Source organism: Gopherus evgoodei, chromosome 7 (assembly GCF_007399415.2).
Source record: "Gopherus evgoodei ecotype Sinaloan lineage chromosome 7, rGopEvg1_v1.p, whole genome shotgun sequence".
Taxonomy (NCBI): Eukaryota; Metazoa; Chordata; order Testudines; family Testudinidae; genus Gopherus; species Gopherus evgoodei.
Genome location: NC_044328.1, coordinates 112,556,900 through 112,584,385, shown reverse-complemented (window position 1 = coordinate 112,584,385; position 27,486 = coordinate 112,556,900). Strand labels below are relative to the sequence as shown.

Sequence of the window (27,486 nt, the reverse complement as noted above, 5' to 3'; positions counted from 1 at the left end):
TTTTTGAGCAGTTTTCATATATACAGTGATGTGGGGCTACTAAGCAGATAAAGCCTTATTTTAGCAATTAAGTATGGAAACATTTTTTTGAAGTGACTAAGGGTATGTCTACACAGCCAATGTTAAAGAGCTGCCATGGCAGCGCTTTAGCATGACTATGTAGTCGCGGGTCCAGTGCTGAGAGAGACGCATCTCCCAGCACTGTAGCACTATCTATGCTACCACTTTACAGGGCTGAAACTTGCATAGTTCAGGGATGTGTTTTTTCATACCCCTGAGTGAAGAAAGTTTCAGCACTGTAAGTAGCAGTGTAGACAAGGCCTAAGTCTCATTTTCAAAAGTTATAAAACATAATAAATAAGAGGAACCATATTCTTCTGCATTGCGTAATAGCTAGAAACTGATCATTTTAGTGCTAGTTTTAAAAACACTGAACTAGTTTGTCCTGTGATCTCTTGGCTCTACTGTAATTGGTTATGTCCAGCTACGTGAATAATGTAGCTGAAGTCGAATATCTAAGATCGAATTACTCACCCGTCCAGACGGCGCGGGATCGATGTCCGCGGCTCTCCGTGTTGATTCCGGAACTCCGTTGGGGTTGATGGAGTTCCGGAATCGATATAAGCGCCTTCGGGGATCGATATATCGCATCTAGATTAGACGCGATATATCGATCCCCGAGCAATCGATTTTAACCCGCCGATACGGCGGGTAGTCTGGACGTACCCCAAGACTCAGGTTCCATTTCCAGCTGCAGCTTCTTATTCCCTACCAGGATCAGCAGAGGTTAAAAATGCTGTAAAAGCAGTTGCTCTGGCCGTGGGATTTCTGCAAGTCTCCAAGCCAGTGTACTCAAAGTAATTTGGCTCCTGAACCACTGAGGTCTATCTAATCCTCACAGCAAAGTGACCAAGTATTATTTTATCAGCTACAATTGGTAAATAACATATTAACTAATCAGGATGCTTTTCCTAACTTAGATCAGTTAATAATTAAATCACATAGTGTTTTAATATCATGTGCTACAAAGAGCCGCAGAAGACACATGAAGTAGCCACTTGTGGCTCGTGAGTCTCACTGCTCTAGTCAATGAAGGAGTGGAACTGATGGCCTTTGAATGGAGATTGGTTTAGATTTTGACAGGATAATGGGGGGGAAGAAGGAGAGAGGGAGGGGATCTGAGAGAAGAAGGGGGTTAATGCTGAAAAAAATATGATGGGAAAGGGAGAATTCAGAAGAGGGGTGAGAGGACAAATCCCCAGAATAATCTGTGGCTTTGTCAATATTTAACGGTCAGTTTTTAAAATTCATTTTTGACCAATGTCCATTATAATTCAAATGTATAGAATTTGCAGAACTACATTATGGTGCCCAATTGGTCATACAGTTAATTTTACTTGGATATCTTATCACCTACTCCTACAGTGCAGTTAATGGCAAAACTCCCCCTTGCTTTGAGGGACTGCAGGATTGGGCCCTAATCTCTTTCTCCTCCCACACTCTCCCCAGTGTGCAGTAGTCAGAATGGTTCATGTTATTACCTCAGATTGGGATTTCCAAAATGTGTTCAGCTGTGAGCAGAAATGTGGTGGCTTGCTTTTCAGCTGCATGTCAAAGAAAAGAAAAGCTTTGAAGTCCTTGCCCTCAATATCTATATTTTATGCCTGAGTACTTTATTCAGCGGAGACTCCTCAAGCAAACATGACAGAGGATATTGTGCTACTTTTATTGTGGGCAAACAGTTTATAAAACTGGAAGGGTCTGATCCTGATCTAACTAACACCACTGTAAAACCAGTTACTTCATGGAGTTATTCGTGACTTACCTTGGTGAGGTCAGAATTGGGCCCCAAAAACTGATATCAGAAGTTATTGGCAGATTGTTACCAAAAGCATTAGAACTCCATCAAGCCTGTTTTCTGCTCTACTGAAATGCCATTTCTGAATGTCAGGAACAATGACTCCCCTGGACTATTGCAGTAACGTCATTTCTGTAGCTTCAGTGGTAGCATGTTTGCTGGGTATAGAGGAAGTTACAACATTCAAAAAAGGCCCTCAGAAAACCAGTGTCAATGGAGAAAGCAGTTCTAATTTTAGAGCTTTTCAGCTAGTTGAAAGAGCAATAAAGAAAAAAATAAGCACCCTAACCTCATGATGCAGGGATTATGCAGGGTAACCATGTCAGTTTAGGATATTACAGACAAGGTGAGGTAATCTTTTATTGGACCAACTTCTGTTGATAAGCAGGGAGTGTCAATTTTAACTAGAGAAATACAGAATGTTTTTGTGTTGGTTTTTTTTTTGGTGCCTAATTCCTGGTGTCACATTGAAACCCCATAAAACTTGTGGTTTCATGTGGTTCTGACACAGTGCCAGAGGAAACAATGGATTTGTCTGAATTTCAGACTGAGTGCTTGGTTTCATTCAGATCTGGAAGTGGAGAAAAATTTAGGGCAAGAGCCAGGCAGATTAAAACCAAAGATGTGCATCTAAAGTGAATCTGCCTAGTTTTGCACAACTCTAGTGCCCCATCCTACTTCCATCCTACTTAGGGCCTTTGGTTTTCATACTTACGAAGAACACAAATTATAAATGAAACATCCTGTTGTTTCAGATACAGCCACTACTAAGTAAAACGCATATATATTATCTGACTTCAAAATTAAAAAGAAGGCCGGTTTGTACTGCTGATATAAACCATCTTTAAGATAAAATAACCTATTATAATGGTGTGGTAAAATAAATACCATATTAGTACTTCCAGGTTTTTTATCAAAAAGAAAACAATAATTTTCATATTTTGTAAAATCAGTGCAAGATGCCATATTGACCCAAAAATCATTGAAGTTGAGATCATGTAGTCCAGGCAGGGCATTTCCAGGTGCATTGTCCATTGTAGTTTTAAATGTCCCATGCAGTGAATTTCCAGCTACTTCCTTGGGAAAACCTTTCACACCCTAATACACCCTATTGTCAGAAAGCTTTTCCTGCTAGCCTAAATTTTCCCCTCCTTTTCTTACCTTAATTCCATCCCATTGCTCCTACATATGCCTTTATTTAATTGTATAAAGTAATGCCTTCTTTCCCTTGAGGATGCTTTTGTCCTTCAAATTTCTGTACACTGATAACTTGTCTGCATCTAATGTACTCTTAACAGTACTCCATGTTTTGCTCTTTGAGACCTGATTCCCAGTTTCATCCAACCTGTACTTAGTGCAAGATCTGTTGGTGCAGTGAGCAAAGGTGTTCCCCAATTCAGGTTGTTGGATTTTTTGTAAGAAGAGCCTGAGGGCTTCTTACTATACGTTCCATTCTATACATCTGATGAAGTGAGCTGTAGCCCACGAAAGCTTATGCTCAGATAAAGTTGTTAGTCTCTAAGGTGCCACAAGTACTCTTGTTCTTTTTGTGGATACAGACTAACACGGCTGCTACTCTGAAAAGGATAATATACCCACTCTAACCTGTTCCTGTAAATGTAAAGGTAAAAGAAATAAGTGTTCATGGATGTCTGCTGTGGGATTTAAACCTCAGGGCATGGCTACACTGCACGATGAAAACTTGGGATCTTTAAATTCACACCAGCAGTGTCCCCCCAGGAGAGTTATATTGCAGCACATGAGTGCATGCTGCTGTTTACAACCTCTTACTCCAAGCTGCAGGGCCCTGTAGGTATGCCCTTAGTCTTCTTGCGCACACAGTGAGAATTATACCACAGGATCAACAAGTCACCTAAGAACCACAAACATATAGACAGTCCTTTCTTGCATCCTGAGTTCTGTATAAATTAGCTCAGCCTTTACGTTCATACTGGCTTTGAAACCACACATTTTCTGTTAGAGTTTGGGGGGGGGTTGTTGTTTTTTTTCTTGCTGACCAACTTGTCTACTTCTGCTATGTGTTAGTCAGCTGTGATTTCCTGTTTTCACCTGCTGAAGTGCGTACTTTGGAAATGGAATGAGATGAAAAATATCACAAGTTGACACCCTGGTCTAGAGAACTGTTGTTTTTTTTAAAAAGTGTGACCTAAACTAGGAATAACCTAACATTTAACACCCTCTCAAGGCAAGTCAGGTATACCAGGCCATGGTACGTGTTTCACTGGTGATATATGAGCTTGATGTTCCATGCGATCACTTCACAGCAGTAAGGAACTGCTGAGATACACAATAATTCTCTAAACTTTTGTGATACATTCACAGGACAAAGTGAAATAAATAATTGGCAACAAAGGATTGTGGTCCTACTCCTGTTTTCACCAAAAACAAGTGACTTTAATGAGAGCAGGATTTTCGTACCTTTTGAAATTTGGGGCCAAGTTCTTTCAGTTTCACAGATGTTAATCTAGAATAAATCCAGTGACTCTCGATATATGACAGTGTAAGAGCAGAATTTGGCCCTCAGAGGTAAAATTTTCAAGACCCCCAAATGACTTTAGAGACTCTTATTTTCAAAAGTGACTTAGAACCTGATCCAAATCCATGTAGTCAATGGGAGTATTTCCAGTGACATCACTGGGCTTTGGATCAGCCTCTTGGGCATTTAAGAGCTGATGCTTCATTGACAACCAATGGGACTTGAGCACCTACATTGCTTAGGTGCCCTTGAAATTTTTACCCTGGATCTTTTGCCAGAGTAAATATTAAATCATTTCATGTTCAGTCTGTTACTCCAATATCATCTAATGGGGTTGTTTCCCCTTGAACGTGGTTTGTGAAGACACTTGTTTAATCTTAGTCTCTCATTTGAAAAAGAATATCAATGAAGAGGTAGGCAGTGTAATCCAATAGAGTAATGTCTGGGAGATGGGAGGAGAAGACTAGTGCCCTCTTCCTGGCATTGCCACTGACTTGCTGTGTGACCTTGGGCACACCACTTCACTTTTCTCTGCCTCAGTCTTCCCCAGTCATAAAGTGGGGAAAATGACACACATCTTTTTTTGTAAAACACGTTGGGAAGAAAGCTGTATAAGAGCAAAGCATTACTATTGTTTTACACATTGTTCATAAAAACCCTGAGAGGGCTTTTTGCACACAATTTTTTTGTGATGTGAGGGGGTGATCCACCCCAAATAATAATTACTATGGGTATGGCATAGTCTCTCTCTGTACATCAAGATGATGATTTACTCCTGCTTCTTACCAGAAAAGTCCCACAATATTTAATAGGAGGAACCAACAGTGGTCTGTAGAAATTATTCTCAGATCCTATGAAATTTAATAAAGAATTAGACTCCTTCTCTTCAGATTATGAACTATCTTATGGAATTCTAAAACTGGAGCATAATTCTCTATTCAAATCTATACAATGATTTGAAAAGACTACAAAAAAGTAATCATTTTCTAGTATGTTCTATAGGACTTATTCCACAAGGGACATATAAAGAGATGCAAAAGTTAGTGCGTGGATTCCTTGGTTTTGTTCCTACTTTTGCTACTGACTGGCTGTGTGATTTTGGGCATGTCACTGAAATTCTGTGCCTCAGTTTACCCACCCATAAAATGGCTATAACAATACACTACTACCTCACAGGGGTGCTGTGAGGTTTAACTAATGTACCTAATGTGTTTTGAGATCCTTGGATGAAAAATGCTATGTCCCATATGATAAGAGCAATATATTATTATTGTTAACTTATCTTTTTAAGTACCAAGTTATGCATGGTGATAACTAGGAAATAATATTGTTTCAAAAATAACTTTTTATTCATCCTCAGTAATACTTATTTAGTCTAAATCATGTGGACAAATGCAAAGTAATGCACACTGGAAAACATAATTCCAACTATACACGCAAAATGATGGGTTCTAAATTAGCTGTTACCACTCAAGACAGAGATCTTGAAGTCATTGTGAGCAGTTCTTTGAAAACATCTACTCAATGTGCAGAGGCCGTCAAAAAAGCTTACAGAATGTTAGGAACCATTAGAAAAGTGATAGATAATAAGACAGATAATATCAGAATGACACAATATAAATCCATGGTACGCTTACACGTTGAATACTGCGTGCAGTTCTTGTCACTCTGTCTCAAAAAAAGATACATTAGAACTCGAAAAGGTAAAAAGAAGAGCTGCAAAAATGATTAAGGGTGTGAAACAGCTTCCATAGGAGGAGAGATTAAATAAATAGACTGGAATCTTTCAGTTTGGGAAAGAAATAACTAAGGGGCGATATGATAGAGGGTTATAAAATAGTGAATGGTGTGAAGAAAGTGAGTAAGGTAGTGTTATTTACTCCTTCACATAACACAAGGACCAGGGGTCACCCAATGAAATTAATAGGCAGCAGGTTTAAAAAAACAAAAAACAAAATGAAGTACTTCTTCTCACAATGTACAATGAACTTGTGGAACTCATTGCCAGGGGATGTTGTGAAGACCAAAACTACAACAGGGTTCAAAAAAGAATTAGATAAGTTCATGAAGAATAGGTCTATCAACATCTGTTAGCCAAGATGGTCAGGGATGCAACCTATGGTCTGGATATTCGTAGCCTCTGATGGCCAAAAGTGGATGACAGGGCATTGATCACTCAGTGATTGCCTGTTTTGTTCATTCCCTCCAAAGCAAGCATCGGAATTGGCAAATGTTGAAAGACAGGATACTGGGCTAGATGGACCATTGGTGTGACCCACTATGACTGTTCTTATTTTTAAATTATATTAACTAAATAAAAACATGTTACACTCTGACTAAGCATTTTTAATGATAATGTACTAAGTCATTTTTAGGACATTTTGTCTCAGATTAAGAGCTCATTTTCCCAGTGTGGTTGTATGTTGTTTTTTTTTTTCTTGTTTGTTTTGCAGGGGTATCAGTCTCTAATTTTACTAATCCTGCCAGAGTGCCATTAGAGTCACCTAAACAGGAGAACATACTCTGTTATCCCACAGAAAACAAAAACAAAGCCAAAGAAAATGAGACTGGACCATCACCAGACTTACCACACTTGCATGTGTTAGCAGCACCTAGTAAGTAAAATAACATGAGATATATTTGTTTTAATGGTAGAATGAATGTGTAGATAGAGACGATTCGCACTCCCAATACAGCATAGACATACTATATTATGACGCAAACTCACCCTTTCCTGTGGTTTGCCTTTATTCCTGCTTATGTAACAACGCCCTGCACTTCCTCTTGAGCTGTCTGTTCCTGATGTTTTCCTGGCAAGACATCCACTTTCTCCCTCTCTCTCTTGTCTTCAGAAGACTGACCGTTTTATATCCCTGAGCTAGAATTAAAGAGTCCCACCCTGTTAGGGTGAGTCAGAAGAACAAATCTGCACCCTCACATAATGTGCCTAGTCCTGACAGGCTGTCAACTGGTTTAGGGGACTTGAGAAAACAATCACAGAAACTGAACTAGTCATACTTTTAGTATCACAAAAATAATGCATTTCCCCATCACTGTTAATGTCATTTTCAGATCCAGTTTCTGGAGGAATCTCAGACTCACTCCCCTATCCACTACCTCCCCCAGAGGACCTTATGCACTCCCTACAATCAAATCCTCCTCGTTCATCGAGTGTGAAGGTAAACCCCATAGTTTAAACCCCAATTTTCTGATGACCATGAAAATTGCCTTTCATGCCATTCTGTGTTCCTTTAATTAAAAGGAATTTGTGTGCATCCTTCTACCTGCATAAACTGTATATCTCTTGAAAACATGGTGCCTAATTTGGATCTCACTTACACAAGTATTGTTTGAAGAACTTGTGCCGACTCTGCTGACTTCAACCTCTGAGAAGAACTATGCTCATTAATTCCATTGCATATTACAAAGTCAGGTATGGGAAACAAATCTGGATGGCAACTGATTATGAGAGAATTCCCAGTGTGGTTACTGATGCAGTTCAGTAAAGAGTGCTCTTCACATTGTATTGTGCTGTGATCACACCAGACATGGAAGTAAGGGTGGGATATTTATTTTTAGAAGTTTAAGAAAAGTTCCTAAGTGTGGTGAATTTGGGGACTCTTTTTTTTTTTTTTTTTTTTAGAGTTTACACTTTAATCAATATTTCCCACTAGAGTCTAAAAATTTTGAAGCAGCTTACATTTTAAACCTTTAAATCTCACTGGTAATGTCCAATATAACATGATACAGGCATTCCAACCAGAGGAGGAGACTGCTGTACATAAATGCAATGGTTCCAAAGCTCCTTGCTGGGAGTTTGTGTTTTGCATCTTTGTATGTTGAACAGATTTATCAGGCTTGAGGTGTGGGAGCTGCACATTTAATATTTAAACTATTTCATCCTTCGTACATATTGGGACTTATAATATCAAATGGAGCTGTTCATTCAGTAAAAAACAAACACAGGAGTTGCCAAACTGGAACCGATATTGGACTGGAAGAACAAAATAATTTTGCATTCAGGGGTACCAGATGCTTCAGTAGTAGGTGTAAAGCTCCTATCAAGCACCTAACTACAATATTTAATGTATAACATGGAGAATATTTCTTCTTGATCCAGCTAATGATCAATTTATGCCCTGAAGCATGAGGATTGATGGTTCTTGTAACTTGACTTTTGGGTATGTCTGTACTGCAATAGAAGATCTGCAGCTGGCTGGGGTCAGTTGACTGGCTTGAGCTGTGGAGCTATAAAACTGCAGTGTAAACACTGAGGCTCGAAGATCCTATGTGTGCTGAGGGTCCCAGAGCCCAGGTTCCAGCCCGAGCCCCAACGTCTATGCTGCAATTTTATAGTCCCACGAGCCCAGCTGACCCAGGCCAGGCACAGCTGTGCCACAGAGCTGTTATCGCAGTGTAGACATACCTTTAGTGTCACTCCTGATGCTATTAATTCTTTAAATAAACATCTGATCATTTTAAAAAATCCAACTTGCTAAGCTATTTATTGAGAACAAGCCAAAGTAGATGGTTAAAATGTTTATTTTATAGCTGTGTGAAACTTTAGCAATGTAACTGAAAACACTCCATAGCTGAGCTTATTTACATATCTTTGTAAACTCTAAAACTGCCCTTTCACAAAAAAATTCACAAGTTTAAGAATGTTTCACTTGGAAATAGGATATTTTTCAGTGAAGAAGGACCCATTTTTGAGGCAAAGGAGTGAAATTTCTCCCCAAAATGGGCAACATTTCAATACAAACTAAACCTCTTTTACAAGCAAAGTCTGTGCCTACAACAAAATTCACATTTTCAGTTGTGTTCAATGCAAAATCTCCCATTGTGCAAAATTTCTCACAACAGCAAAACTATCAAACTGAATTGTGAAAAAAGTAAGTATTGATCTTGTAGAAGAGCAGTCACAATTTCACACAACCCTGGTTTATTTTGCTATCATGGAAAATAAATTGTGGAGTAGAAAATGAACTCAGTAGGGATGTCAACACATCACCGACAGGGCTGAAAGGAATCCTGCATGTGAATTTTCTAATTCGGCGGATATCCATATAGGACTCACATCCTGGAGTCCTAGAAGACAAAGGGAGTTTTGCCTATATTAGAAATACAGGACTAGTTTTTCAGAGCCTATCCACACTACTAATTGGCCTTGGACCTGTGTGGTAACTGGGTCCTATGACTTGGCTGTGTTTAAAAGGCCCTTAAAGTCCCTAGCAGAGAGAGAAATCCACTGTTCCAGGGAGATAAACTTGTGGGGTTTTTTTTCTGTTATTTCTAGCCCTGTGGTTCTTCCACTCCTCAGCAGGAACCGATTGCTGATCTTCCTAGTGGGAGCCTTTTGTGGACCCAGGGGGAAGTGATAAATGCTACCAACGGTTTCAGTGAGGAGAACCGAATTAATGAAGGTATTTTTGCTGAGGTCTACAAAGGTCAGAGACACAATGCAGTGTACGTCATTAAAAGGCTCAAAGAGGCAAGTATCTACCCTTCCTCCTTTTCTTCATTTATGTTTGAAGGGGAATCATTTGTTAACTTTCCCCTAAACATTAACAGTTATCATTTAATACACCACAGACTAGTAATCAGAAATTCTGCACTCTGGTATTTTTAGAAGAGTAAATGATGTCTAGTTTAAAGCAAGATCCCACAAACATTTATGCATGAGACCTTTTACCCACATGAGTAGTCCTATTGACTTCAATGGGACTACTAATGTGAGTAGTTACCTGCATGCCTAATTGTTAGCAGGATAAAGCCTTTAGTTATTTATTTGCTATTCTACATATAAAAAATATTTTGGTTCTAGTTTAAATGAAGTCAGTGCCTGTGACAGTTGATTTTAGTGCATTTTTGTGGTGTTTTTCACAGATGGAATGTGCAAGCCAGAATTCAACACGAAGATTCTTTCATACAGAAGTACAGATTTGCTTTCGGTAAGTAGCTATTTGGAAATTGATTCTGGTCACAGTCAGTCTGGGAATTAATAGCTCTTTTACAAAATAACAAGAAATAAACTGATCTGAGTTAAGGGCTCAATTTTGCCCTGTAGACACTGCACTGTATTGAGGATGGTGTGGATCTGTACTGACCCAGCAGGAGCCCTGGGAAGCAGCATGCCTCCATTGCCTCCAAAGTTCACCTACTTGCTGGGGGAGTGGAGCCACAGTGCCATTCCTTAAGCAGGTCCAGGGCAGCTCCTTTCTGCAGCTGAGCATCCCCTCTACTTAGTGTGGAAGGAGATGGCGCTATAGCCCCACTTCCTCTCTGCTGCATTGTTAGCCATGTGCACTCCTCATACTCAGCGATGTGCAACAGTTGTAATTCTGCTGTGCTGCTGTGCCCCCAAGGAGAGGAGTCAGTACACAGTTTAGTCTATATGTTGTCAGTTTGATCCAGCACTGGAATTTTAAATTGTTTATTTGTTTTTATTTTACTTGCTAATATTTGTTGATATTTGGCTTCAGGTGTTGTCATATTAACATTTTACAACTAGTGGGTTTCTCGCTAGAAAGTGGATATCACTGTCTGATATACCCCTACATGGATAATGGATCACTTGAAAACAGACTACAGTGTCAAGTAAGCAGAGGATTTGGGTCCTATCAAAGTACTGTATGAAAATCATATGTATCTCTTTGAAAAATTTTACTATGTTCTTTGGGTCTTATTTGGGAAAGATCTATATTCACATTTTCTAGGAGACTTCAACACATCCTTGCCAGTACGTCCTTGCCAGGTGGAGAGTATCTCTTCTTTACCTTTCCTCCAGGAAGGGTAGCTTCTCTTTTTTCCTTTCCTCTCCCACCATGTGAATCATTAGCAGCAGAAAAAAGGAGCATGAACATACATCACTCATAAGTATTGGAAAGGCTGCAAGTCTTTTTACATACAAATAAATCTGTTTTCTGCCACAAGGCAGGCCATCTTTACTGAGAGTTTCTGCCATGCAGCTTCTGTTAAAGAAAAAGGAAACTGTAAAAATGTGCAGCTATACAGCACTATATGCATTAGATTTGGCAATATGTCATTGTAAAATCAACTACAGTAACTCCTCTCTTAACATTGTATGTTCCTGAAAAATGCAACTTTAAGTGAAACGATGATAAACAAATCCAATTTTCCCATAAGATTTAATGTAAATGCGCGGGGTTAGGTTACAAGGAAATTTTTGGGGGGCAGACAAAAGGCATTATATACTGTACAGTACTGTACTGTACTATGGTGGGGAGGTGCCCCTGTCTTACCCCTAGGGCTCAGGGCTGGGGGTGCAGGGACTGGGAGGAAGTTAGGGTGTGGGAGGGTGCTCAGGGTGGGGGTGCGGGAGGGCGTGCAGGGTGGGGTGCAGGGTCTGGGAGGGAATTGGTGTGGGAGGGCGCTCAGGGTGGGGGTGTGGGAGGGCGCTTAGGGCTGGGGCAGGCAGGAGGTGCAGAGCACTTACCTGGGGCAGCTCCTGTTTGGTGCAGGGGGGTGCAGGTGGCTCTGCACAGCGGGGCACCGCCCCCATGGCCATGATTCTGGGAGTCATGATTCTGGAAGGTGCCCCCTCTCCCCCTTCCCCCCCCTGCTCCCTCAGCAGGCAGGGCCATCTGGAACACAGGGGCTTTAGGCGCTGCAGGGCCCTGGGCTAAGGAGGCCCCGGGGCCCTGGCCTGCAGCTCTAAAGCACCTTTCAGAATGAGGCCCTGCGAGCACGGGCCAGAGGACTCAGGAGGAATAGGGGCAGCCAGCAGTTGGAGAGAAGCGGCACTTTTCCCTTCAAAGTGCCGCTTCTCTCCAGCCGGCCTCGAAAGGGAAGGAGCTGCTTCTCTCAAGCCGCTGGCTGCACGGCTGCCCCTGCTGCTCCTGAGTCCTCCAGCACGTGCTCGCAGGGCTGCATTCCGAAAGGGGCTTTAGAGCTGCAGGCCAGGGCCCCGGGGCCCCTATAGTCCCTGCATTCCAGGTGGCCCTGGCTGTTTGGGGCGGGGCAGGGGGGAGCTTTCCCGCTCGCTCCCTCCCTCCGTCCCAGAAAGTCCTAAGCACTACCAAACAGCTGTTTGGCAGCGGGGGAATCGCTGGGAGGGAGAAAGGGAGGGGGAGGAGGCGGAGAAGAGGAACTTGTGCAATGTTTCATTGTAAAGTCAGCCAAATGACGTTATAAGGGAGCATTGCACAACTTTAAATGAGTATGTTCCCTAATGGACCAGTGACGTAACTTCGAAACAACATTAAGCGGGAGGACATTAAGTGAGGAGTTACTGTACAGTGTTCAATTGTGTCAGAGTCCTGTGTTGAAATACAGTATGAAGTCAGCTGCTTTGGGGGAACAGTTTATGAGATGCCCAAATTCATTGTTCGAGCACTATGCAGGGGAACTGGCAGGGCAATGTAAAGGACACTTGTGAATTCTTCAGTAGGAACATAGTATTTACTGAACCAGATTGGATGAGTGTCCTGCCTCCAGCAGTGGCCAATACCATGTGTTCCAGAGGAAAGTGATCTCTGCCTCACTTGTACCGTCATCATGTAATGCACCAGGCCGAGTATGCAGTGCTGTATGTGGAGGGTGGAAGGATTCCTTCCTGACCCTGAATAATTGGTTTCTGCACTGAAGCATGAGATTTGTTTACCCCATCTTGCTTCCAGTTAGGTTAGTGAGTGTTTTGCCAATGCCTGCAGTGAGGGAAGGAGAAGGTCTTGCTTGTAAAACTAACACTGTTTTATGCTTTTTTCCATAAAAAGAAAAACATACCAACCCTCTTCCTCCTTTTCTTCCAGGTTAGTTCCATGCCATTAACATGGGAGAAACGCATCACAATTTCTATAGGACTTGTCCGAGCCATTCAGTATCTCCATAACTTTGGGATTCTCCATGGGAATGTCAAGAGGTAGGGTTGCTGCTTATCGACATATCTGCAACTCTCTGTCATTCAACTGTTTTTTCCAGAATTTCAAAAAACAGAAATGTCTGAAAGTCTTCCAGTCTGCATATGAGCAAGGAATCATTCCCCATACACATCTGCTCCTGTGATCTCTTGCTCTTTTAGATGTCTCGCCTCCACATTTCATTTACATCTTCTTCTTCTTTTTTTTTTTAATGTGGTAAAAGTATATTCTTTTGAAGTGGTTTTTTTTTAGCACATTCCCTTCCATTTCCCCCCATATGTAAAATTCCAAATATTCCCCATAACATTCCAGTTTTGGAAAATTGTTCCCTGAAAATGTCTTAGGACTGTTCTGTACATGAAAGTTGTACCACCTTAACTATAGAGTTGAAGTGGTACCACCGTCCACCCTTCTAGTGTGCATTCAGTTATATCACTATAAAGGTGTTTATACTGGTACAGCTACTCCCATATGGGAAGGGGAATAAGTTGTATCAGTATAAGGCACTTTGTTACTGCTGTAACTGTAACCCCACAAGGGTTGTACTGATTTGGCTATTTTGATTTAAAAAAAAAGAAAAAGCTGTTACCCCATCTGACATACTTAAAATAATATTAAATTTATGCATAGACCCAGCCTTACTCTTATACAAAATAATGTTTACAGCTTTGCCTTAAAATACACATTCTGTTAGTTCTTTTTAACCTTCGTGTTTCCAAGTTTGATCAGGGTTTAGGAATACAAATTCAAAGACAGCTGATTTTTCCTCAGACTACCATAAGCTCCTCATTGTGCTCAACCATCTATTTAACTCCACTCTCCCACTGGTGTTAATAGAATCCTAGAATTCCAGATGAAAAAGACGTAAGGGGTGACTAGATCAGTCTGTAAGTACCTACTTACGGGACAGAAATTTGATAATGGGCTCTTCAGTCTAGCAGACAACAATAGAATGAGACTCAATGGCTTGAAGTTGAAGCTAGAAATTTTCACTGAAAATAGAGAACACATTTTTAACAGTGAGGGTAATTAACTTGAAACGCTTACCAAGGGTTGTGTTGAGTCTCATCACAGGCAATCTTTAAATTAAGATTGGATGTTTTTCTAAGATATGCTTTGGTACAAACAGGAATTAATTCAGGGAAGTCCATCAGCCTGTTATCCAGGAGGGCAGGCTTGATCACAATGGTTCCTTCTGGCCTTAGAATCTATTAATCTATTAGGTCAAAATGTGCATTTGCTTGTGCCCTACAGCATGCGGCCTTTCATGGTATAACCTGTGACTAATGTATGCTTTTCCTTTAATAATCAGAAAAAATGCATTTCCAGTTTTGTCAGGCAATGCTTTTTGTATTCACATCAGCTGGAAAGCAGAGTGCCCCTGTTCTTTATGATGGCAGAAAGGTTTTAAATTACAGAAATGCTGGTCTTTCTGCTTTGTTTTATATCATGGAGTCATGTCCTGAGTTCCTTACTCAGCTCTTATGAGGCAAAACTCATTTTGAGGTCATTTTGAGTCCACTGTGGTCGCAAAGTTTGGACTGAGTAAATGCTGAGAAAAGAAGTCAGGATTTGCGTGACACACTGTGATCTGTCCAGAGAATGAGGAAAAAAACAAACAATTTCAGGTCTCTTCAACAGAGGAGTTCCCTACAGTCCATAAAACTTTAACTAAAAATCAAATGACCAAATTAATCCCTGATGACCCATGGTTTTTGAGGAACATAGACCAGGAATGAATATGACCCTATATATTTGCTAACAAACAATAAAATGTATACAACAAAACAATGTAGAATTAGATTAGATGGGAGGAAAACACTGCTTTTGTTTAACTTTATTTTTAAAAAAAACATTCTGGTCTATGATAGCTTTACTAAAGCTTGATTTATACCTCTATTCATTATCCCTTTCAACATACAAGACTGGAATCTAAAAGAGAATTTACATAAAGAAGCTCTTAAATGTACTTTCTAAAATCATATATTACCATAAGACTGCATTCAGATGTGAATGGATTGATCACTATTGGTATTTGCCTTACTTTATGCAGCTCTAATGTTTTGCTGGATGAAAACTTCACACCAAAACTTGGACATTCAGGTCTCCGACTATATTCTGTGGAAAAAAAATCAGACTATGCTATGATGAAAACCAAAGTTTTACAAGCTTCTCTCACTTACCTGCCAGAAGATTTTGTCAGGCATGGACAGCTAACACAAAAAATTGACATCTTTGGTTGTGGAATAGTAAGTTGGTTTTTTTTTGTTTTGTTTTTTTTAAAAAAAAACACCTTTGCTATTGCAGTGTGTAGATATTGGGCTATATTCTGTGCACATTGATTTTTTTCTCACATATCTGATCAAGTTTTTCAAACATAAGATACTCAGATAAGCTGGACATTTAATATCCATTCAATAATAACCAATGCAAGAAAGCCAAATTCTGCCCTGAAACGTATACATGCGACTGCCATTTGGATTACATAATTTGATGGAATGGCTATTAGGGAAAAACCCAGTTGCAGTCTACAAGATCTTTTCTGCAGAGTTTAGTGTTTATAAATAGGAACAAAAGAAAGTTTAACATCATCAGAAAAAACTTCGCAGCTTGTGGTGTACCCAAGTCCTGTGATCCTGGATCTGGATCCCTGATCTTCCCAAAGGTGTTCTTCCTACTTTGTCTCCCAAGAAACCAATTGATACTCCTTCATATCAACACATGTGAAAGGAGAGGAGGAAACTGTGCTGAAGTAATCCATGATGAATATAGGTTTACGTAGTGCCTTGTATCTTGTTAGAGAGCCATCCACACACATTCAAGGTCAGAGTATGACATAGAATCTCAAAAGTGTGGTTATGATCAATTCAGTACCATATAGTACTGTCAGGGGTGCTCGTTGTCAGAAAAACGGATATGTGAACATGTTACCCCCTTATTCAGTAAAGATTCCAGTTTTGTCTGTGTGTATAAGTCATAGGTGCTGACTTCACTGAACGTTGCAAACATGTTTTTAATCCTGTTCATCCTCCAAATCCAATACAGTGTGGGTTAAAGTGAGCTGGATTATACACTGCTTTATGCAACATCTACAAAATTATCACTACATTGTAGCTGCAAAATCTTTATTACTGATTATGGTGGAAGAAGCAGAAAAACCATAATGTAGTTCTCAGTTCCCTTGTTCAATTTGCAGTATTGGACTTTGGAAAAATCGTCTTTTGATTTGAAAACATGGTATAAAAGTCACTGAGAGAGAATAAATATGATGGCCTACAACATCATTTTTTAAAATTTAAGTTGTACTTTTTAAATTTTCATTTTTATATAGGTTATTGTTACATCTATTCAGTGAACCCTATAGAACAGAATGACCTTCTACAGCCCATACAGTGTAATATATAAAGATAGGGCCAAGCCACAAAATTTGAATTCAGATCTGTACCTGGTTCCAAACTCTCTCAAAGGTTATTCAGATCTGGAGTGTTGGTTTGTGCCTATCTTGTCTAAGAATGTAGGAAAAATAGTTTAAAATGCTCTAATGGGTAAATATTCCTTTTGTTACAATGTCCAATTTTTTAGAAGAAGCCATCTAAATAAATTGTCTTGCCTATAAAAATGTTCTCTAGGTTTTAGCAGAGATGCTGACGGGCACTAAGGCAATGGATGAAGAAAGAACCCCTATTTATCTGGTAAGGGAGAAGCAAAATAAACGACACTGGCCTAGTGTAACGCTTGCAAACAGTGCTACTGTAATGAAATTAGTTTGAGTGCAAAACCAAATACAGAGTTGTTGCATACTGTACTCCTTGGGGAATTCTGCACCACTGCACAATGCAGAATTTGCACAGAATTCCATGTTTCTCCCAAAGAATTGGGGCTAGAGAGCTTCTGACCACCACTAGGGGCTGATGGGCTCTGCAGAGCCCAGGTCGCAGTGAGCAAAGTTCCCAGCCTGGCGGGGAGGAGGCTCTGCATGCTCTGGGTGCCCAGCTTAATCTCATTATCCTGGGGATGGGAGAGATCCCAGGAGACCCAGCTCTGGCAAAGGGTGAGGAAGGGCAGGGCCGCGCCTTACCATGTCCCCTGGCAGGACAGTAAAGAAGCTGTGGCGGGGTGTCTGTAAAGGTTCAGGGGTGCAGGTGTCTGGGCTCTTGGGGTGCCCCATAGTTAGGGTCTGGGAGAAGGGGTCTGTGGGTATCTGGGCTCTGGGGGTAGAGGGGTGAGGGAATCTGGGCTCTGTAGGTGCCCCACAGCTGGGCTCTGTGGGGAGGGGTGTGCTGGTGTCTGGGCTGGAGGGTGCCTCATGGCTGGGCACTGGGGGAAGGGGGTGTGGGTGTCTGATCTGGGGGTGCCCCACAGCTGGGCTCGGGGGGGGAGGGAATGTGGATGTCTGGGCTCTGGGGGCCCCACGCAGCCCTCTCCAGCACCCCACAACTGGAACTGGTTTGTCATAGAGGTTTCTTTAACTCTGTACTCCAGGGGTATCTTTTTTGTTGTTGTGTGTGTTGTTGACATACTTATTGACAGGTATTTTGAAATAAATTACCAAAATAATTGAGACTGGAGTGGTTATATTGTGTTGTTTTGACAAAATATGCAGAATTTTAAAATATTGTGGGCAAAATGTTTAATTTTTTTTTAGCACAGAATTCCTGTAGGAGTAATACTGTCAAATTTATAACTCCTAAAGAGTTGTGTAGAGGCCAAACCTTGGTTCCATTGAAGTCAGTGGCAAAACTCCAGCTGACCTCAATAAGAGCAGAATGAATGCTCCAGTTTTAATATTGCTCCTGATTGTGTATGAGCTGCTGCAACATCACTAGTGTTTAGATACCCACGTATTTAGAGGCAGCAGCTGTTTTGAAATTGTGACTATTCATATTCTTAAACCAGGAAGGTGTGCACTGAATAGTGAAATGTAAGTAGAAGGTGAATCATATGGGCTAATGTACTGTATTTATGGCTAGGTGTACTCACCAGTATTTTGTACACAGACACATCACTGAATACGTACTTGGAGTTGTGGAATTTACTTTAACAAACTCAAAATAAATTTTGGGCCAGGTTCACCCAACTGTGACAAAACGAATACTTTTTGTGTGAATAAAAACAGACCCTCTGTATTCCCTTGCACATGTGGTACTTTCCTTTTGTGCTGTCATGCCCCTGAAACATAGAGTAAAAGGGGAAGGAAGTGAACTCTCGCCTTTTTGTTCAACCCTTGCTAAATGCTTCAGCAACTTTCTAATAGATTCCAAAAGTGAAGGAGATGACAAGTCTCAGTGATAAGTTCATTAGTAGGGACAGGAGGTTTCTGATTTGCTGATAGATGTTTAGAAAAGGTAATTAACACACTTAGGATATTGTACATTGAACTGATTTTGTCACTGGCCTGATAATATTGAAAGGCCTGCCTGGAACTGCTGGAGTCTGGTATAATGAAGCATTGCCTGCATGCATAAAGACCTCATGAAGCACAGAGTATCAGACTCTCTGCTGTTAAAACACAGATTTCTACCATTCGTGCTAAAGGAAAATTTCCTCTGGCTTTTATCTTTTGTAAGCCAATCACTAGGGAGCACTAGTATGCATACACTAGCCAGCACATCAAACGGGGTATGGCAAGTACTCAGGGAGTCTCTTAAGTTCTTAAAGGGTTGGATGGGAATGAATACTTTTCTTTGACAAATCATTTTCATCTTCACAAGTGTATCTCTTCCTCTTGAACAGAAAGATGTAATTGCTGATGAAATTCAAACTGCAAAAGCAAGTTTATGCTCCAAGCACAAAACCTTTGAAAATCTTGCTGCCAAAGAAATATGCTGTAAATATCTAGACAGGAAGGTGGGACACTTGCCATCAGAAATTGCTGTTCACTTTGCCACTGCCATCTGCCTTTGTCTGCGGAAAAAGAATCCTGACATAGCAGAGGTAAGTGTTTTATGCCCTACTAGTCTTAGAACCAAGCTCTAAGCCACAGCACCCAAATGTGATTGTTATTTTTTTAAATGTTCACCAAGGAGAAGGACATGGGCACTGACTAACTTCTTACCAAATGTCGTTGTTCTGAACAGGTGCATGAAATGATGGAAATGGCTGAACATAAAATAAGAGATCACGGCCTTCTTGAAGGCAGCACTTTTTCTGGATTCTCCATTAATACCCCAGAAGAAACAGATGACGAGACAGCTAGTCACAATTATGGTTCTTCAGGTGATAGCAATGAGGACAGTGCAACAGCAAGGCCTCTGAAGTATGTAAATTCATCCCCACCTTTACTAAGAGTCATGCCACCTGAAATGTACAATGGACAGATGTCACGGGTCCCTTGTGAATCGGATGAATCGAGTAGTTTTGTATGGGATCCTGAGGAGGGTTCTGCATATGGCCCACCTAGCAGTAGCTATACTAATCCAGAAAATGCCACATTCTCTCATTCTGGGAGAAATGCTGAAATATGTACTGGTGGCTTCCAAGAAGAAAATGTGGCATCCAGTGAAAATAAAAAGACTTTGGAAATGGTACCTCCTGCAGAAAGAATGGTTTCTTCAACCAATGCAAACCTTGACCCTTCATGTTCTTCACAAGGTAAATCTAGGTATTTTTTGGGAGTGAGAGGCTGATCATTCAATATGTGCCCATTAAATAATCATGACACAATGTCCCCAATCCTATTACCATGACCACAGTATTTATATAGAGGTGCTCAGCTACCATGGTGATAGGCAAAATATAAATGCCTAGACAGACTGATAGATCACACCTGCAGTCTTTGAAAAACCTTCCTTTTATACATTTCAGCATATTTTGTCTCCTTGGTTATGATGTTACCAATTAATTTATAGAGGCAATTAAAATTATCTAGTTTTTCAATTTAATTTCTTGTTAGAAGTCAAATTTAAATGATTTAGAATTGTTTTCCCTCTCCCAAATTATAGTAATATCAGTGTGTTAGCCACAGATGGGTTTTTGCTAAATATTTGGGTCTTTTTTCCCCCCTGCAGGATTAGCCAAAGAAACTTCTTGGGAAATAAAGATCAATGATAAAAAAAAGAAGCTTATGGAAAATATTTTACTATATGAGGAACAAATGTTAAACAGCTCTGAACTCTTTGAATCTCAGATATGACTGAATTGTCAGCAATGGCATCTTGGAAGAAGAAATTGGGAATCTTTTTCTGGTGGCAAAATGGTAAAAGCTAAACCACACACTTCATGTAAGGTTAAGTAGTATGTTTTCAACAGACATGTTAACTCTGTTTGGAGAAAAAGAATAGCCACATCTCAGGTGATTCCAGGAGAATGTCTGTTACAGTGTGGATTAAAGCAGAATGCAACTTTTATGATCAGAAAAATTAGCATCGTCATCTTTCTCCTTGCCTTACTGTGCTGAAAAAAATTAAAAATTGGCAAACTGAGACAATTGCCTGAATTGGCTTAGGGCAAGCTCTGTCTTGCACTGCACTTCATAAAGCATTTGTGTACATTATGTTTCTTTTACGAAAAATTAGGATCCTGCACACTCTACAGCAGGCTTTCATTACATACTAGTTGGCAGTTCTCTGTAATATCCATTGCATCTACCATACACAAGGTGATCAATGGGAACTATTTTCATTTTTTCAAAACAAAGTAAATAAAAATGTACCTAGTTTCATATAATCCTATTTCACATTCTCCATTGCACTCCATATCCTAGATGATGTGGTGGAAAGGAAAGCATAAGGAAATAAAACTTTATAATAGGGAAAAAAGGACCTCAAGAACCGTATAGCTCAGCTTTCTGCTGTGCGTAACTGCTATTTCTGGACCTGAGGTTTCTAATATATACTTGGGGAAAATTCCCATTACAATTTGAGCAAGCAAGGAAAGCAGGATTGGGCCTGATATGTGATTCTTCCCTTTGGAATTGTGGAAAGGTGTAACTTTCTTAGATGTATAATAAGGTCTCCACATTCAAGTCCCTCCTGAGGACCTAGTTCTATGAAGACTTCTAAAGAAACTAGCCCACTGACAATGGTAGGAGGAACTGTGGTAGACTATATATCTTTTTAAAACAAAATTGCCCTTGTCCAAATACTGCCTTACCAAAGTGTGGCAAGGCCAAGTATCAACTTGCATGATCTGGCCCAGTCCATTACTTTTCAGCTGCCTAGGGTGTTGTGTATGTTTTCTTTGGTCTTTTATTGTGCAAGGCCTCATTCTTGCATTGGTAGATTTCAGTGTGTCATGGTATAATTCCCTACTCTGAACCTTAGCGTCCAAAAGATGGGGTACCAGCATGAATTCCTCTAAGCTCAATTACCAGCTTAGAACCTGTAGCGCTGCTACCAACCAGGAATTCCAGTGCCTGGTACACTCTGGTCCCCCCAAAACCTTGCCTGGGGACCCCCAAGACCCAGACCCTCTGGATCTTAACACAAGGAAAGTAAACGCTTTCCCTCACCGTTGCCTCTCCCAGGCTTCCCCTCCCTGGGTTACCCTGGAAGATCACTGTGGTTCAAACTCCTTGAATCTTAAAACAGAGAGGAAAATCCACCTTCCCCCCCTCCTCTCTCCCCCTCCCAGACTCTTCCTGAGAGAGAAAGTAATCCTAACACAGAGAGAAAATTAACCTTTCTCTCCCCCTTCCCTCCTTTCTCCCCACCAATTCCCTGGTGAATCCAGACCCAGTCCCCTGGGGTCTCACCAGAATAAAAAAACAATCAATCAGGTTCTTAAACAAGAAAAGCTTTTAATTAAAGAAAGAAAAAACAATAAAAATTATCTTTGTAAATTTAAGATGGAATATGTACAGGGTCTTTCAGCTATAGATACTGGGAATACCCTCCCAGCCTAAGTATACAAGTACAAATTAAAATCCTTTCAGCAAAATATAAATTTGAACTCCTTCCAACCAAATACACATTTGCAAATAAAGAAAACAAACATAAGCCTAACTTGCTTTATTTACCTAGTACTCACTATTCTGAACTTATAAGAGCCTGTATTGGAGAGAAACCTGGTTGCACGTCCGGTCCCTTTGAGCCCCCAGAGTGAACAACAACCGAAAAACTAACAGCGCACACAAAACTTCCCTCTCTCAAGATTTGAAAGTATCCTGTCCTCTGATTGGTCCCAGTCTTATTAATCTCTCCTCATATAGAAGCCGTTACATACCGCTAATAATTTTTGTTGCCCTTTTCAGAACTTTTTCCAATATATCTTTTTTGAGCTGGAGTGATTGCATCTGCAAGCAGTATTCAAGATGTGGACGTACCATGGATTTATACAGAGGCAATCTATTTTCTGACTTACCTCTTTCATAGTGATTCCCAACATTCTGTTTGCTTTTTTGACTGCCACCACACATTGAGTGGATGTCTTCAGAGAACTATCCACAGTGACTCCAAGACCTCTTTCTTGAGTGGTCACAGCTAATTTAGATGCATTACCCCATGCAGTCTCAGGGTTTAAGTTTGGGGGGGCAAGGACTGTGCCTTCTATTTGTACAGTGCCTACCATACTGTGGGCACTACCAGAAGCAAATAAGTTAAATTTATTATACTTATTATTTGAAAGTTACAATCTTATACCAGTTCCTCAGGTAGATACCTACACTAGTAACTGATAGAAGTTCCTGGCTATAAGTGCCTAGATAATCAAATTACTAGTACCCATAAATATATTGTCTAGATGTTTTCTGGTATTGAATTTCTATTTCTGGTTTAAAAATACAAAGAAAAAACTAAATTATGCGGGCATTAGTTTTTATAAATAATTATCTGTTTTATTTTAAGATATTCACTAACTGTTCTGAAGTAATGTAACCTGGATGTATAAACCTATTGTTTTATACTTTGGGGTATACATTGGTTGCCTCTCTATGTAACTTGCTTAGTGTAATGTACACTGGAATTTTAATAAAATTAATATATTTAGAATATATTTTTGAATAAACTTGGGGGGAAATGGCCTTTCTGTAAGTCTTGCCTTTACAAGATCTACAGGACAGCAAAAATTGTTCCAAACTACCTATTTTGGTAACTTCCTGTCTTCAGAGAGCAGCTCCAAGTATTCCCATCTGTACAGAGTGCAATTATTATTATTTGTTTTGTGGGGCTCCAGTCGTAGATCAGGGTTTCATTTTGCTAGGTGCTAGACAAACAATACTTACGCAATCCTCTTTAGAAGGCCCCCTCTGCTAAGCAGTTGATTTCTGTTGGTCCTTTAAGCAGTCGCTTAAGAGATATTTCACTGTGTATCAATCTTGGCTCAGTCGTAGGACATACCATAATTACTTTATTTAGTTATAAATTATATTTACTTCTCACAGCTTAGCTGTGTGTCCCTCAGTGTGCTGTGTATGCATATAGAGTTGTAGTCCAAATTGAAAGGAAAGAGAGACTAAGAAATGTACTGATTTTTGACACAATTGCTTCTTCATGGTGAATGTCACAGGTAGGACACAGAGTAGAAATGGAAAATAAGTGATGATTTCAGAATTAATGTCATGCAGCTAAGGACATTACAAGGCTGCAACTGAATGGAACACTAGGGACTGAGCATCATTCTATGCCGGTGGTTCTCAACCTTTCCAGACTACTGAACCCCTTTCAGGAGTCTGGCATCCCTCCAAGTTTCACCTCACTTAAAAATTACTTGCTTTACAAAATCAGACATAAAAATATGAAGTGTCACAGCACACTAATATTAAAAAATTGCTTAGAGGGCTGGTTGTAAAACTAGGCAACTGTCTAGAGCTGTGTTCATGTACCCCCTGAAAGACCTCAGCGTACCCCAGGGGAACACATATCCCTGGTTGAGAACTACTGTTCTATGCTAATGACTGGTGATCAGGTTAAAAGTTCAGGGACATATGAGGCTAATTTCAGTCACTTGTCAGTATAATATAAAGCTGAAAGTAAATGTAGATGTCCAGTTGAAGTAGCATTACCTTAAATCCCTACCATGTTATAGGTGAAACGCTGTTATATCGGGATAGTGGAGGCAGGGCTGCAGCGGTGATTTAAAGATCCCAGGGCTCTGGCCGCAGGGAGCCCCAAGCCCTTTAAAACGCTGGCGAGCCCTGCTGCTGCAGCCCTGGGATAGCAGCAGCAGGGCTCTGGCCGCTGTGGGGAGCCTGGGCCCTTTAAATCACCGGCGGAGCCCCAATGCCGCAGCCTAGGTTAGCGGCGGCAGGGCTCCAGCGGTGATTTAAAGAGCTCCAGTCTCTGGCTGCTGCGGGGAGCCCGGGCCCTTTAAATCACTGGCGGAGCCCACTGCTGCAGCCCAGGTTAGCGGCGGCAGGGCTCCAGCGGTGATTTAAAGGGCAATGGGCTCCCTGCGGCAGCTAGAGCCCTGAACCCTTTAAAGTGCTGCTAGAACCCCGCTGCTACTGCACTATATGCAAATCTGTGTTATATCAGGTCACACTATAGCAGGGTAGAGATGTATATATTCTTATTACTGTCCAGCTTTCCAAAGCTACTAATGATTGTTCTAGACTCATGCATATTTTTGGTCTCATAGTAGGCTATTTTATCTGCCCTCTCTGTACAAACATTTTGCATCTTAAAGTGAAACTTTAGTGTCACAAAACATGCATCTTATAAAATTAGCTCTTTTTTTATTGGGCAGTGGTGAAAGGGGGTGTATATTATACAAGCTGACATTTACTGAGGCCATGTCTACATCTAAAATTTTGCAGCGCTGGTTGTTACAGCTGTATTAGTACAGCTGTATAGGGCCAGCGCTGCAGAGTGGCCACACTTACAGCAACCAGCGCTGCAAGTGGTGTTAAATGTGGCCACACTGCAGCGCTGTTGGGCGGCTTCAAGGGGGGTTCGGAGAACGCGAGAGCAAACCGGGAAAGGAGACCAGCTTCGCCGCGGTTTGCTCTCGCGTTCCCCGAACCACCCTGCAAACCGCAGGGAAGGAGACCTGCTTGCTCGGGGGTTCGGGAACGAGAGAGCAAACCGGGAAAGGAGACCAGCTTCGCCGCGGTTTGCTCTCGCGTTCCCCGAACCACCCTGCAAACCGCAGGGAAGGAGACCTGCTTGCTCGGGGGTTCGGGAACGAGAGAGCAAACCGGGAAAGGAGACCAGCTTCGCCGCGGTTTGCTCTCGCGTTCCCGGAACCACCCAGCAAACCGCAGGGAAGGAGACCTGCTTGCTCGGGGTTCGGGGAACGAGAGAGCAAACCGGGAAAGGAGACCAGCTTCGCCGCGGTTTGCTCTCGCGTTCCCCGAACCACCCTGCAAACCGCAGGGAAGGAGACCTGCTTGCTCGGGGGTTCTGGGAACGCGAGAGCAAACCGGGAAAGGAGACCAGCTTCGCCACGGTTTGCTCTTGCGTTCCCGGAACCACCCAGCAAACCGCAGGGAAGGAGACCTGCTTGCTCGGGGTTCGGGGAACGAGAGAGCAAACCGGGAAAGGAGACCAGCTTCGCCGCGGTTTGCTCTCGCGTTCCCGGAACCACCCAGCAAACCTCAGGGAAGGAGACCTGCTTGCTCGGGGTTCGGGGAACGCGAGAGCAAGCTGGGGAAGGAGACCAGTTTGATTACCAGAGGCTTCCTCGGTGATGCTGGGATACCTGCTTATTCCACGGAGGTCAAGAAAAGCGCTGGTAAGTGTCTATACTTGATTACCAGCGCTGGATCACCAGCGCTGGATCCTCTACACCCGAGACAAAACGGGAGTACGGCCAGCGCTGCAAACAGGGAGTTGCAGCGCTGGTGGTGCCCTGCAGATGTGTACACCTCCTAAGTTGCAGCGCTGTAACTCCCTCACCAGCGCTGCAACTTTCTGATGTAGACAAGCCCTGAGTCAAATTTATCCTTTCCTGGCCCCACTTTGCATTAGGTATTATACAAACACCATCATTTATTTTAGTAACTAGTAACAAATTCCCTAAAGTAAGAAATTGAAACACACATTATAGGGACTTAACGCTAAAGTGAGAATACACAGAAAACCAAAACAAACATGAAGCTGAAATATGTCAACCATTATTGAGCAAAATAGTCTACTGGTGGCTATTAGCAAGCTAAACATTTAGGACACAGTACTGCAGAGTACACATGTAAAATTCCCATTGAAGTCAAAAGGAATTTTTTGCCTGCTTAAAAGATTTCAGGATCTATCCTTAAATAGTGCATTTTTAAGGAGAGAAAATAACTATAGTTCCTTTAAGGGGGAAAAAATTGCCAGTAAATTATATATTGCTTCTCAATTTTGCCATTCTTTGATAAACTTTATGGAATTCAGGGTTTTTCATATATTGCTCCCTGCCCATTCACTCCTACACATAGCTGGCTGGAGAATCTTGTCAGATGTAGGTGGCAATGGAAAATTTTGCTCAAAACCAAAAAAGCGCATCCTGGACATCCAATCCAGGGAGGAATTCTGAAAGGCAGGTTCTGCCCTGGCACCTGCTCTGCAGTGCTTTTCCCATAGCTTTTGTCAGTGAGCCTCGGCGTACATAACGCAGTAGCTCCTTTCCCACTGAACATTTTTTAAAAGCCATTTATTTATTATTCAACAGGAAAGTGCACAAAAGGCCCCAGGCGATCTTGCAAAACCCACCCTGGGAACTAGGGTGACCAGACAGCAAGTATGAAAAATCACGACACGGGGTAATAGGAGCCTATATAAGAAAAAAGACCCCCAAATTGGGACTGTCCCTACAAAATTGGGACATCTGGTCACTCTACCGGGAACATCCTGAGCCCCCCTCGCTCTCTGTGACCGTTAGTACCAGGTGTCCGGTGCAGGGCTGGGGAGGGCCCACCTTCTTTTGAGACACGCACAGCTCGAGGCCACTCGGCCGGGCACGCTCAACCCGCACTGCCCTACCGCACAGCACAGACGGGAGCTCACCACTGACTGCGTGCGCACTGCGCAGGTTGGAGCCCGATGCTCTCCGACCCCCGCCCGCAGGGGCCACCAACGCCTCGCCCCGCGAGAGCCCAGTTCCCGCCACTTGCTCTCCCGCGCCGACCCAGCCTGACAGTCCCCGAGCGGAGGGGCGGGGCCAGCCGATAACGCAACCGCCCCCCTCTTCGCAGCCTGTTCCTAGGTGGTTGATAACGTCAGGGCGGGCGCGCGCCGGGGCTGGGCTTGCGGAGGTGGGGGGGCGCCCTCCGCTGCCCCCTTCATGCACTGCCCGCAGCCTGGACCCCCGCCGGGCGCACATCCCGAGCCGCCTGTCCCCGGCCTCTGGAGCGGGCTGCCCGGGGAGCGCTGCGGCGCTTTTGGGGGCGGTCGCTC

The 27,486-nt window shown here is 41.9% G+C and overlaps 1 protein-coding gene across 1 annotated transcript in view; it reads left to right on the top strand.

Moving 5' to 3' along the window:
• The window catches only part of IRAK2 (interleukin 1 receptor associated kinase 2), a 37,933-nt gene extending 16,399 nt beyond the window's left edge, over positions 1 to 21,534 (top strand). The window contains exons 3-13 of the mRNA XM_030569970.1: positions 6,809 to 6,970; positions 7,428 to 7,534; positions 9,652 to 9,846; positions 10,242 to 10,306; positions 10,838 to 10,952; positions 13,127 to 13,236; positions 15,288 to 15,483; positions 16,864 to 16,926; positions 18,968 to 19,168; positions 19,312 to 19,825; positions 20,242 to 21,534. Coding sequence (XP_030425830.1) covers positions 6,809 to 6,970; positions 7,428 to 7,534; positions 9,652 to 9,846; positions 10,242 to 10,306; positions 10,838 to 10,952; positions 13,127 to 13,236; positions 15,288 to 15,483; positions 16,864 to 16,926; positions 18,968 to 19,168; positions 19,312 to 19,825; positions 20,242 to 20,366 — 1,853 coding nt within the window. The 3' untranslated portion in view covers positions 20,367 to 21,534. The remainder of the gene's footprint in view (positions 1 to 6,808; positions 6,971 to 7,427; positions 7,535 to 9,651; positions 9,847 to 10,241; positions 10,307 to 10,837; positions 10,953 to 13,126; positions 13,237 to 15,287; positions 15,484 to 16,863; positions 16,927 to 18,967; positions 19,169 to 19,311; positions 19,826 to 20,241) is intronic.
• Positions 21,535 to 27,486: the final 5,952 nt, after the last annotated feature.